We start from the raw sequence: 13,275 nt of genomic DNA on the forward strand, positions 1-13,275 counted from the left end.
ACTCCAGCCTGGGTAACAGAGCAAGACCGGGTCTCAAAAAAATAAAAAACAGATAAAACTGACATATAATTCACATACCATAAAGTTCACCATTTTAAAGTGTACAGTTCAAATGTTTTTAGTATTATTCAGTCATCACCATTATTTAATTCCAGAACATGTTCATCAATCCATAATATCTCCTGATTTTTATCTTTGAATGATAAGTTATTTAGCAAAGTGTTATTTAATTTGTGAGTATTTGGGGGTTTCATAGATATCTTGTTATTGATTTCTAATTTAATTTCCTATAGTCAGAGAAGACACTTTGTATGATTTCAGTCCCTTTAGATTTATTGAGATTTGTTTTGAGATCCAGCATGTGGTCTATATTGTTGAATATATCACATGCACTGGGAAGGAATACGTATTAAGCAGTTGTTTGAGGTAGTGTTCTATAGATATTATTTATATGAAGGTGGTTGATAATGTTGTTCAGATCTTTCGTGTTCATATTGATTTTGGGGGGTCTAGTTCTCTAAATTCCTAAGAGAGGAATGGTAAGATCACCTATTATGATTCTGAAATTGTCTGTTTCTCCTTTAAATTCTGTCAATTTTTGCTTTATTTTGGTATGCATTTTGAGTCTCTGTTGTTAAGTGTATTCACATTAATAATAATATTTTCTCATGATTTGTCCCTTTTATCTTTACGAACTGTCTCTCTTTATCTATTGTAATGCCCTTTGTCTTAAAGTCTATTTTATCTGATATTAAAATAGTTACTGCAGCCTTCTTCTGTTTACTATTTGGATAGTACATCTTTTTTTGAGTTGGTGTCTTACTCTGTCACCCAAGCTGGAATGCAGTGGTATGATCTCGGCTCACTGCAACCTCGGCCTCCCGGGTTCAAGCAATTCTTCTGCCTTAGCCTCCCGAGTAGCTGGGATTTCAGGCGCTCACCACCACACCCAGCTAATTTTTGTATTTCTAATAGAGACGGGGTTTCACCATGTTGGTTAAGCTGGTCTCGAACTCCTGACCTCAAGTGATCCGCCTGCCTTGGCCTCCCAAAGTGCTGGGGTTACAGGTGTGAGACACCACGCCCAACCCTGAATAGTACATATTTTAACTTCCATTCACTTTCAACCTATCTGTGTCTTTGTATTTAAAGTGTTTTTTTTTTTTTTCTCTCTTTTTTGAAGTTAGGTCTTGTGTGTTGTCCAGACTGGTCTTGAACTCCTGGGTTCAAGTGATCCTGCCAAGTAGTTGCAATTAAAGGCACATGCTGCCACGTGCAGTTCTTTGAAGTGTTTCTTCTAGACCACATACAGTAGGGTCTTGCTTTTTTTACTCATTCTGCCAAGCTCTGCTTTTTAACTGAAATGCTTAGGCCATTAACATTTAATATAATTATTGATATATTTGAATTTAGGTCTATTATTTCATTTATTTTCTTTTCGTTTCTCTTATTTATTATTCCTCTGTTCCTTCTGTCCTGTCTCCTTTTGTATTATCTACATACATTAAGTATTCTACTTTCATTTCGATTTTTTGGGAGGCTTCTCTATGTATTTCTAGTGGTTTCTCTAAGGATTACAACATACATATCTAACCTTTTATAGTCTTCTTTGAGTTGATATTGCACTTAACATAAAATTTAGAACCCTTTCAACCATGTAAGTCCCTTTTCTCCTCCCCCACCTATATGTTATTTTCATATTTATCACATCAACACACATTACAAAACCCACAAAGCAGTGTTTGGTTTTGCTTTAAATTGTCATATGAATTTCAAAGAACTTAAATATTTACCCAGATATTTACCATTTCTCTTGCTTGCTCTTTGTTCTGGAAAAATCTCTGTTTACCCATGGGAAATTTCCCTACAGCCTAAAGAAATTCCTATAGCATTTCCTGTAGCAAGATCTGTTGGCTGTGAATTCTCTTGTTTATCCCTCGTTTGAAAATCTATCTCTATTTTAACTTCATTCTTGAAGGATATGTTTGTTGGATAGCGAATTCTGGGTTGACAGTAATTTTCTTCCAGTACTTTAAAGATGTCTGCTGTTTTCTTGTTTCGGTGGGTTCTGATGAGAAACCTGTCTTCACTTTAGCTATCATTCTCCTGTGTGTAACATGCCATTTTTCTCTAGATACTTTGAAGATTTTTTTTTTCATTGGTTTTCAGCAGTTTTGTTATGATGTGTCTAGGAGGGCTTTTCTTTGAGTTTATTCTCTCAGTAGATGCTGATTTTGAATCTATATTTATGTCTTTCACCAAATTTGTGAAATTTTCAGCCATTATTTCTTCAAAAATTTTTTCTGCCCCTGTCCCTTTCTCCTGTTCTTCTCGGACTCCAGTTACATATTAGACCTACTGTTATTATTCTCTGTGTCCTTGGCAATCTTTTTTTCTTTGAAATCTTTTTTTCCCCATGTATATTATTTTTTTTTTTTTGAGACGGAGTCTGGCTCTGTCACCCAGGCTGGAGTGCAGTGGCCGGATCTCAGCTCACTGCAAGCTCCGCCCCCCGGGTTTACATCATTCTCCTGCCTCAGCCTCCCGAGTAGCTGGGACTACAGGCGCCCGCCACCTCACCCGGCTAGTTTTTTGTATTTTTTAGTAGAGACGGGGTTTCACCGTATTAGCCAGGATGGTCTCGATCTCCTGACCTCATGATCCACCCGTCTCGGCCTCCCAAAATGCTGGGATTACAGGCTGGAGCCACTGCGCCCGGCCCCGTGTATATTCTTTAGAGCATACAGATAGATCTGTAATTTCTACAGATCTATATTTATTTTGAAGTTCACTAATTCCTCTGTCATTGCTTTTCTGATGTTGAGCCCATCAGTAAATTTCTTGTTTCAGACATTATATCTTTCTGTTATAAAATTTGTTTGGTTTCTTTTTAAAAATTGTTTCCACTTCTCTGGGAGAATTCTTTTCTCTCATTCGTTTCACGTGTGTTTTTCTTTCCCTCATTGGACATGGTTATTATAGCTATTTTAAAATTACAGCTGGGTATGGTGGCTCACGCCTGTAATCCCAGCACTTTGGGAGGCTGAGGCAGGTGGATCTCTTGAGGTCAGGAGTTTGAGACCAGCCTGACCAACATGGTGAAACCCTGTCTCTACTAAAAACATAAAAATGAGCTGGGCGTGGTGGTGCATGCCTGTAATCCCAGCTACTTGGGAGGTTAAAGCAGGAGATCGCTTGAACTCAGGAGGCAGAGGTTGCAGTGAACTGAGATTGCACTACTGTACTCCAACCTGGGCAACAGAATGAGACTGTGTCTCAAAAAATTAAAAAAAAAATTCTAATATATGGGTCACTTGGGATTGGCACCTTTTGACTATCTTTTCCCTTGAGAATTGGACACATTTTATGGATATGTTTGTATGCTGTATGTTAAGTACTTTTGGTTTGTATTCTGCACATGTGAATGAAATTCATGCAATCAAGACTTCTGAAGGATATTGATGTTTTTGTTTCAGCATGTAATCGGCCTGTTTAGGTTCTGACCCTGAGTTCTGTCGTGCTTTCTGTAGGTGGTAGTTTAACTCTCAGTTCAGTATGCTAAGCCTTTGTTACACTGGTTTGTATGTTTCATGCACGTACACTTCAGGGGTTAGGCTGCGACTTACGTAAGTTCATACACAGAATTAGGGGATTTACTTTTTTGACACTCCCTGCTATGGGATTCCATCCACACTTTCCCTACCCTACAGAGGCTCCTTTCTCTGTTTCCTTTGGGGGAAATAGTATCTGTTGAAGTTTTAGCTGTGACTGAGACTGAGGTGTACCCCATGTCTGGGACTTTCCCTTTGGGCAAAGCTTTACCAGCAAATTCATGACTTGTGTGTGTAGCTTCTCTAGGTTTTAAATCTCCACAAGCTGCTTGCTTTTGTTTACTTTTTCAGCATCCACTGGTAGTTGTTTTTTGTCCAGAGTTTTCAACTGTAATTAGCAGGAAGGATGGGCTATAGAGGGCTAATACTGTCATAGTAGAACTGGAACCTCAGTTACTTTTTAATCAAGTGTTGGTGGGAGTCATAGATTTGGATTTGAGTCTTACCTCTGCTGTTCACAGTTTGCCATTTTAATATTAAGCCCGTGTTTCTTCATTTGGGAAAAAAATTGAGATACTAGAACTTGCTCTGCCTGTCCCTAGGATTGTGTGAAACAGATGAGATAATGGATGTCAATGTCTTCTGTGAACAGAAAAATTGTTTTAAAGTGGTTGTCATTGCTGTTATGTCTATGCGCACATGTGTGCATGCCTGTGGTTATGTGTACATGGTTTCTGCACAGTTACCTCCACAGCAGTGGTGTCACCATGAATTTTTCCTCCTCAGGCACTTCCTGGACCTCACTACTACACGTGGGGAGACCACGGCGGAATCATCATGGCCATTGCCCAGGGCATGGAGACCAATGAGCTAAAGTAAGTGTCTCTGATGAGGCCTTTTAACATCAAACTCTTCTCCCAGAAATTTACGTCTGTGGTTCTAAGTGGATTATCTCTCTACAGCACTAGGTTGTTGACAGCACAATTTGTGATCTCTGGATATGACTTAAACTATTTTTTTTTTTTTGAGATGGAGTCTCACTCTGTCCCCCAGGCTGGAACGCAATGGTGAGATCTCAGCTCACTGCAACCTCCATCTCCTGGGTTCAAGCGATTCTCCTGCCCCAGCCTCCTGAGGAGCTGGGATTACAGGCGCCTGCCACCATGTCTGGGTAATTTTTGTATTTTTAGTAGAGACAGAGTTTTACCATGTTGATCAGGCTAGTCTCGAACTCCTGACCTCAGGTGATCCACCTGCCTCGGCCTCCCAAAGTGCTGGGATTACAGGTGTGAGCCACGATGGCTGCCCTGACTTAAACTCTTTATCTCTAAAATGGGAATAATAAGAACCTGGCCTTTCTATCAGAAAGGGAGATTGTGAGGAATAGGGCAATTAATTTTATGGATTTGAAAAAGTATAACACTGTAGAAAGAATTAATAATGGCCAAGTAATTAAGTGGAGGCTCTTTAATTTGTTCTCCTTTGCTTTGTGTCTTTATTACATAGAATGACTAAAAATAAATAGCAATAATAATAATACATGAGTAACAATTACAGAATGCATACACCTTGATAGCTATTGACTTCTGGTGCATTAGGTTGGTGGGGGGTTTCATAGAGCTGGAAGGGATGTTTAGGGTTAACTGCATCATTTCACAGATGAGAAAACAGGCTCAGCAAGGCAAAGTAACTTGCCCAGGGTCATTCCTTTTGTTAGTGACATAGGCAGGATTAGCAGTTGGGTTTTTAGATTGCATCCTATATTCTTTGCAATATATTGTTCTGAAAAGCAAAACTGTCAGGAGTTTGTAACCTCTACACCCTTACGTTCTGATTTTATCAGATATATACAGATCTGTATATATATACTGGTTCTTTTGGCTCATAATTGAATGGTTCATGTTAGGTCAAGTTCATGCCAGACCACACTTCTTCCTGTTTTTGAGCTGAACCCATTAGGTGGATTGGTGAAGGATCTGGAGAGGGCTTCTGTAACTATCTTGTTTATTGCAAGGACAAAGCTTTCTTTTTCTTTGCTCCGTTTAGAAACAGGGCCAGCTTGGCCGGGCGCGGTGGCTCACACCTGTAATCCCAGCACTTTGGGAGGCCAAGGTGGGCGAATCACGAGGTCAGGAGATCGAGGCCATCCTGGCTAACACGGTGAAACCCCGTCTCTACTAAAAATACAAAAAACTAGCCGGGCATGATGGTGGGCGCCTGTAGTCCCAGTTACTCGGGAGGCTGAGGCAGGAGAATGGCGTGAACCTGGGAGGCGGAGCTTGCCGTGAGCCGAGATCCGGCCACTGCACTCCAGCCTGGGGGACAGAGCCAGACTCTGTCTCAAAAAAAAAAAAAAAAAAAAGAAACAGGGCCAGCAGCAAGTGAGAGGTGGGTGGTTTGGAAAAAGAGATCTTAGCAGCTGGTTTTTTCCCTGTGGTTAATTTGACATGTGCTGAGCAACCTGGCCTCAGAGAAGGAGAGAGAAGCAAAGTACTGGTATTTGTCATTCCACTTGGCTGTTCTCTGTTCTGTGTAGCGCTGGTTAGCTGTTTCTTTAGAGGCAGTACTCTGAAGAGGTCCTGTTTGTATGCAACACTCTGTATTCATGTTCAGATAGGTATTTGCTCAGACAACGACCATCACAGAACACAGTACTTCCCACATTTGTGCTATCATTTATATACCCATTAATTTAATTTTCATTTCACATGTTTAGCAGGTGCCGATTGTGCCAGGTACTGTGTATCTATAGATGAATAGGATGCATGCCACCCTGTAGTCATAAGGTGGGCGAGGAAACAATTGTAGTGTTTGGTATACTGCTATGTGTGTAATACGCACGTAGGGGACATAGTTTGGCTTCCTAGGAATACATTTCGTTCTTTGTATGGCTTTCAGATTTCAGAGTCAGTTCTCGATTTGCCTTGTTTAACTTCTCTGAAAATTAAATTTGCATTCCAAACTGGCTCCTCTGAAGGAGTTAGTGTGATTCTAGTCCTCTTACACCATCTGTCGGTGCATATGTGCTCAGGGAACGCAGCGTCATTCTGCACTAGCTGGAGCAAAACATGATGAGGAAAATAAACTCGCTGCCAGAAAATCATAAAGCCTTCCGCAGACATTTGGAAATGACTTGGGGGTTGTAGACTTTGGGGGATTATGGACACTGTAGCATTCCTCTAGTTGTATAGGTTTCATTTGGAGGTTTCTGTTTGAATAGTTCAAATAAAGCATTTGGAAATACAAGAATACATACAAGCCTCCTATTGACAGGTGCATGTGTCCCACATAACAACCTGAGCTTGGCCCAAATCTGTGTAGCCACCTGGCATTTACTCAGTGTGTTGTTCACAAAGGTATTTTGCTTCTCCTGCTGCTCTGAAAAGCAAGAAATAATATTCAAGTTAGTTCATATTCTCAAACTACAGTGGTGATTTACTGTGATGCCCATGCACGAGGAGAGGTTGCTACTGACAAGACCGGGTAACTGTTGCTGGGCTAGGGCTTCAGGCCCCTTCTAAGTTTGGCCTCTGCAACCACAGAGATCTCTTTTCCTTTATGACTCACAGCGTGTATAGGCCGTCCCATTAATTTTGCATTGATCATATTCTGACTTCTTATGTTAGTTACCTTTACATGATGTGCCTGAATTCTGCAGCTCGTTAGTAAGGTCTTTGTAGGTAAATACTTCTGCTCGATACAGGTTAGCAGGCACTTAGCAAATATTTGATTGAAATAGGTCATGCATACTTAATCATCCAAGATTGCTTATTTTTTATTTTTTATTTTTTTAACTGATTGATAAAACTAGAGGAGACCTAGCTGGCGTGCCAATTGCACAGCTCCAGGGGACCACTGCCATTGTGCTCCGTGTCAATGACAACCCCAGGAGCACAGATGTGAGTGGAGGCTCCCTGGATGTGTGCAACCTGGTGGTACCCAAGAGACACCAGAGATGACCTAATCCACTTTCCTTAGTTTTCACATGAGGGAATAAGAGTTTCGTCAGGAGTTAATGCCCACACTGGAACTTGAGCATATTTCTGTTAGGAATCTTTTCAGGTCAATTACACAGACAGCTGTCGAACATCTACAATGAAGCAGATGCTGTGCTAGATACCAAGGATGCAAAGGCGAGTGGGGCACTGATCAGGAGCTGCCTGTGCCCACTGTTGCTCTGTGATGTTTCTGAGCCAGATGCAGAGAGAGAGGCTGGGAGGAGGGGGTTGTTTGAAAGAGGGCTTTCTGCTCTGATTTCACCCGTGTTTAGGGAGGAAAGCTAAGTAAAGTAGCATTAGTAACTCAAATAGGTGGTAGTGGGGACAGAAATTGAAGCGTTGCTCAAAGTAAACATTAGTGGTTTTGTCGTTGTTGATGTTCTTTTAAGTTATGCACGTCTTTCTCTCCCTGATTAGCACAGATATCTAGGAGTTGACTGTTACTTGTTTCAGCTTCTGCCTTGAGTCTCCTCTGAGACTGTTACCCTTGTTATTGTTAATTGAAATTGAGAGCAAGAAGTGGAACACTTTGTTTTGCTCTTGTGTCTACATGTCTGAAACGGGTAAATAAGAACCTGCACTGGGGATTCACTTATTCATTCATTAGCATGCTGCTCCTGTGAACATGCTCACGGGGGGCGTAGGAGCAGTGGCTTTTTCTTCGGAGAAGGGGCTGTTGCATTTTTGCACCCCGACTGAAGAAGATTCAAACACATTTGTCAGCTTTATCACGGAAGATAAGATCAATTTCTGTTTCTTCACTGCGGTTTGCTTGTCAGTGTGATGATATCATTCGTAGTCAGTAATAAGATTTTGAACTTGCCCCAAAGCATCTTTTTTTCTAAGATATCCAATTTCACAGGGGCTTCTCTCTGGAAATCCCGAAAAGCCCCTGCAAAGACTCCACGCAGCAGGGCAGCTGTCTTTTCTGGACCTGGGCTCTGGAATCAGACCCACAGTTCCAGAATGTGGGAGGCAGCGGTTAATGTCTTCACTTGCTTGCAGCACCTCTCAATGGCACAGTTGCCAGGAGAGCCACCTCTACTTTATCCTGACCCCTGTGGTTTTTCTGCCTCTTGAGGTATAGAGGAGCAGGTGTTCTTATCATGGTTTTTTTTTTTTTTTTTTTTTTTTTTCCTGGAGTGCCGTGGTGCAATCTTGGCTCATTGCAACCTCCTCTTCCCAGGGTCAAGCGGTCCTCCCATCTCAGCCTCCTGGTAGCTGGGACCACAGGCATGAGCCACCATGCCTGGCTAATTTTTATATCTTTTTTTTGATAGACACAGGTTTCGCCATATTGCCCAGGCTGTTTTCATTTGAACTCCTGAGTTCAAAGTGATCCGCCCGCCTCAGCCTCCTAAGTGTTGAGATTACAGGTGTGAGCCACCAAGCTTGGTCCTTATCACCTTTTAACTGTTAAGAAACTGAGACATGGGGTTAAAAAAAATGCAGTGGAGTTTCTTTAACTTCCTTCAGCAAGCGTTTATGAATAATGCCCTTTCTGTGCGCTAGGAAAGATTCAGGGTGCCAGGGGAAGAAAAGTAAGAGGTCTTATTCCTGATGAACTGCAATCTAGTAATCTAGTAGAAAACACTCGCAAAATCAAGTCACTGAAATATAGTGAGGTATGAGATTATGGAGAGCCCTGGGTGCAGTGGGAACCAGAATGAGGGTCAGGTGGTGCTATCTAGGGGACAGAGGAGGGCTTCTGGGAGAGGAAACCCCAGCTGAACATAAAAGGATATAAAGCAAGGTCGGAATGCTTTTCTAGGGCTAGAGAGAACTTGAGCAAGGGCAAAAGCATGATCAATGGGGAATGTGCACAGCTCTTGAGTATTAATAGAATGCAAATTTCCAGGTGGGAAATGGTGAGAAACGAGGCTGGAGGAAAGTGTGTATGTAGAGGCCAGGTCCTGGGGGACCTTACGTGTGCCTTACTAAAGAGATTAAAGTTTGCTTTGAGGTAATAGAGTCCCTTTGAGGGATTTTAGTAGGGGAATGACATGGCTAGACTTACATTATGGAACGATGGATCTGGCAGAATGGAGAGGATGGATTCAGTGGAGAGAGACCTGAGGTGAGAGCTGATGCGGGGGTGTGTTTGAGGACTAAGTCTGCAGGGCGTAGCTTCTGATTCACCTGGGATGATGGGAGAAGTGATTATAACACTCATAGAAAGACAGAGGTGAAGGAGTAGGCTTGCAGGGCTGTATATTAAATGCAGACATGGACAGGTTGAATTGAAGCCTCTGTGGTGTGTCCAAGGAGGCTTCCTGCTGGAGATGTCCAGCAGGAATCTGGATATATTACAACATCCGGTTCGGCCTTCTGCCACCCTTTGCAAGAATTTTCTCCATGCCATCTGTGATAGACAGTCTTTTGTTCTATACTTGAACATTTCTCTTGGTGGGGAATTTGCCATATTAAAAGGTGCTTCCAATTTACTTTGGGACAGTTTGCTGTTCATTTGTTCACTCATTCATTTGCGAATGAAAGTTCTCTGGTAAGGGAAAGCCCAAATTCTCCTCCCTCCAGCTTCTATTCCTGGACTTAGTTCTGCTCCGTGGAGATGCACAGTAGATATTTCCTTTGGCATGAAAGCCTTTCAAGTATTTAAGGAGTCTGTCATGTTCTCCTCAGTGTCTGCCATTTCATGATGAATATCCCCAGTTCCTTTTCTCATATTCTATAGATCCTGAATCTCCATCTTCTAGGTTCTGCCTTAGGTCTGCCTCACGATGTCAGTGCCTTAAAATGTGGTACTTGGATCTGGCCCCAGTAGTCTGAAACATGCAGAAGACATTGAGATTTTGCCTTCACGATTCTGAACACTCTATATCTATTAATAAAAACCTCTGACGGTATTTACATTTTTAACAGCTATCTCAAACTGGTGGCTCCTATTAATTTTTTTTTTTTGAGTGGAGGTATCATTTGCATACCACAGGATGCCCAGATATTGACTACACCAGTTAATCAGTTCTGAAGGGTGCATGTCAAGATGTAGAGTATTTCCATCACTCCAGAAAATACTCACATGTCCCTTTCCAGTCAGTGATCTCCACCCCCAAACCCCTGCCCCAATTACAGGCAACCAGTGGTATGTTTATCACTGTAGGTTAGTTCTGCCTATTCCAGAATTTCACTTGTTTGTATTTTGTATTTGGCTTCCTTTACTCAGCGTAATGATTTTGAGATTTATCCATCTTTTAACTGGTATTGGTAGGCTGAGTTCACGTTAACTAAAATACCTGAGATCCTTCTTTCTTATGGATCTTATTAAAGACCAGATGTTCCCCATTCTGTATTTGAGCAGAGAGATTTTTGAAACTACGTGTGGAACTTTATTTTTATTTTTGCTTATTTTTTTGGTTTGAATGCTATTTTTGGCATTTATTGTATTATTTATACATTTAGCCTTTTACCCTTTGCAAATTTGGCAGATTCGCCTTCCAGATCCCTATCCAGATCATTGACAGATGTGTTGAGTTCTGTGAGAATGAGAAGTCTTATCTTGGGGTGAGATCAAACCATATGTCAGCACTCTTGGGATGTGCTTATTTTACCACCAGTGAATTTTATCTGACTGCGTGGTCCACAAAGATCTTAATGAAAAAATGAATGTTCTGTGTCATTGTCCTGTTTTTCAAATCAAGAATTACCATGAGGAAAGGAAATGGAGTTAGTCTGTTGTGACTTGTGTGTGGAATCATTTGGGTTCTTAGCCTTGACCTCCTTTTTGTCTGATTGCTCTCAAATAACCTGTTTCATAATCCATTCTTGAATTAACCTTTTCTTCATTAAGGAAATAAAAGTTTTTTCCCTATTCTAGTTTTTGAGATCTTTGTTCTTCATAATTCTTCTAGAGATTTTTGAAAAGGATGCTATAATCATCGTATCTTTAAGTCTTTCAGTCCTTAGACTATATTTTGTACTCATTTTCCTTTAACTTACCTAGTTTTTCTTGTCATGTCCAATTTGAAGATTATTTTCCTTGATAAAGAGCAAAATAGAAATTATTTTTTTCTGTTTTTTTTTTAGACCCAGCTTTACTACTATGTTGTTACTCAAAGATTTTTTTTTTCTAACGAAGTCTTTATTTCTCTTATTCTCAGTTTTCCAGTCAGTCAGAAAACATAAAATATTTTCAATTCAAAGTTCTAGTAAAGATAGGCAGACCTGGGTGATGGTTTTCATAAATGAATGAATGGATGCACTAATGGATGAATGTATATCAAGTGCTCTGGTTTTTTGAATTGATACATATGATTATGTCTGCAATTATTTATTCTATTGGCCATCAGAACAATGATCCTGTTCCTTTCTAATTCTTTATGGAACTTATCAGATAACCCATCCACTGACCCACCAGTCTGCCAATTATTTTGGTAATTTGAAGCATAAACTGTGATTAATTTTGAACTTATCTTGCTACTATTCCAACAGACTATTGGCTGTGAGAATTACAGCTAGAATTAGCTAGCAGTAACTGAATTTTTTGCTCTTGGTTATATGACTTTTTCCCATCTTGAATATGTTCTTTAGGAACCCGAACTCATCAGGAACCTTTCTGCGTAGCTGCCTGCTAGAGTCCTAAGTTGGTTATCTACCACACTTCTTCCTTTTACAGTATCTGTGGTTATATTAAGTTTTATTATTATATTATATGACCTTCCCATCTTCTTGAGAGTTTTTGTCCCTGGGATTATGTCTATATTTTTATCTGAGCAGTTTGAATTCTTCATTCCTAAAGGCAAGTGCCCTATATCCTCTTTCATAACTTAAGAATGCAAAGATGGGCTAGGTGCGGTGGCTCATGCCTATAATCCCAGCACTCTGGGAGGCCAAGGTGGGTGAATCATTTGATGTCAGGAGTATGAGACCAGCCTGGCCAACAAGGTGAAATCCCGTCTCTACTAAAAACACACACAAAAAATGCAAAGATGACTTTGTTTCTTCACAAGGTTCTTGTCACTTCTACCAACACAAGTTCTCCTTTAGGGGTCAGAATTCAGTCCAAAATACGTGTTCTCTTAACTGTCGTTGTTGAAAAGGCAAGAGCCTTTTCCCCGGAATTCTGAAGAGCACCATTTTCTAAATGAGTAGTGTATTTTCAGATATAAGCTATGCTTGGTCATGCACCTGCTTGTTATTTCATTAATGAGTTATTGTCAGAGTCCTCTGGGAACCCTCAAGAAATGAGGTGATTCATTTCCTGAGGTTATGTGTGGTTCGAGGAGCTCTTAAAGAGAATTAACTTGGCAATGTATAAATAGGTGGACTTTAGCATTACCACTGAGTGGGCAGATGGCTACCATCATGTCTGGGTAATAGGTTGACTCTGCTGGTTCATTTTGCTATAAAAGTAATATAAACCTTTAGCTTATGACACTGGTTACAAGAAGGAGACTGAATGAGTTAATTTATCCAAATATCTGTTTCAAAATTTTCTTAAACCAAAAGTGTATCTGCCAGGTGAGATTTCTCCCCTTGTGAGAGATTTGTAGTGGGAGATTACTTAGTCTCCCATTGACATTCATTATTCTGCCTTGTAACCCTACCAGTTGGTTTGACCCCTAGCCTTTTTGTGGCAGTATCTTTTTTTTTTTTTTAGGCAGAGTCTCGTTCTGTCACCCAGGCAGGACTGCAGTGGTGCAGTCATGGCACACTGCAGCCTCACACTCTTGGACTCAAGCATTCCTCACACCTCAGCCTCCAGAGGAGGA

The 13,275-nt window shown here is 40.8% G+C and overlaps 1 protein-coding gene across 2 annotated transcripts in view; it reads left to right on the plus strand.

Annotated features, from left to right (window-relative positions):
- SORL1 (sortilin related receptor 1) overlaps positions 1–13,275 on the plus strand; it is a 184,896-nt gene that overhangs the window by 77,900 nt on the left and 93,721 nt on the right. For both annotated transcript variants that reach the window (XM_030917509.1, XM_010356463.2), the window contains exon 12: positions 4,338–4,426. In XM_030917509.1, coding sequence (XP_030773369.1) covers positions 4,338–4,426 — 89 coding nt within the window. The remainder of the gene's footprint in view (positions 1–4,337; positions 4,427–13,275) is intronic.

This window comes from Rhinopithecus roxellana, chromosome 15 (genome assembly GCF_007565055.1).
Source record: "Rhinopithecus roxellana isolate Shanxi Qingling chromosome 15, ASM756505v1, whole genome shotgun sequence".
NCBI lineage: Eukaryota > Metazoa > Chordata > Mammalia > Primates > Cercopithecidae > Rhinopithecus > Rhinopithecus roxellana.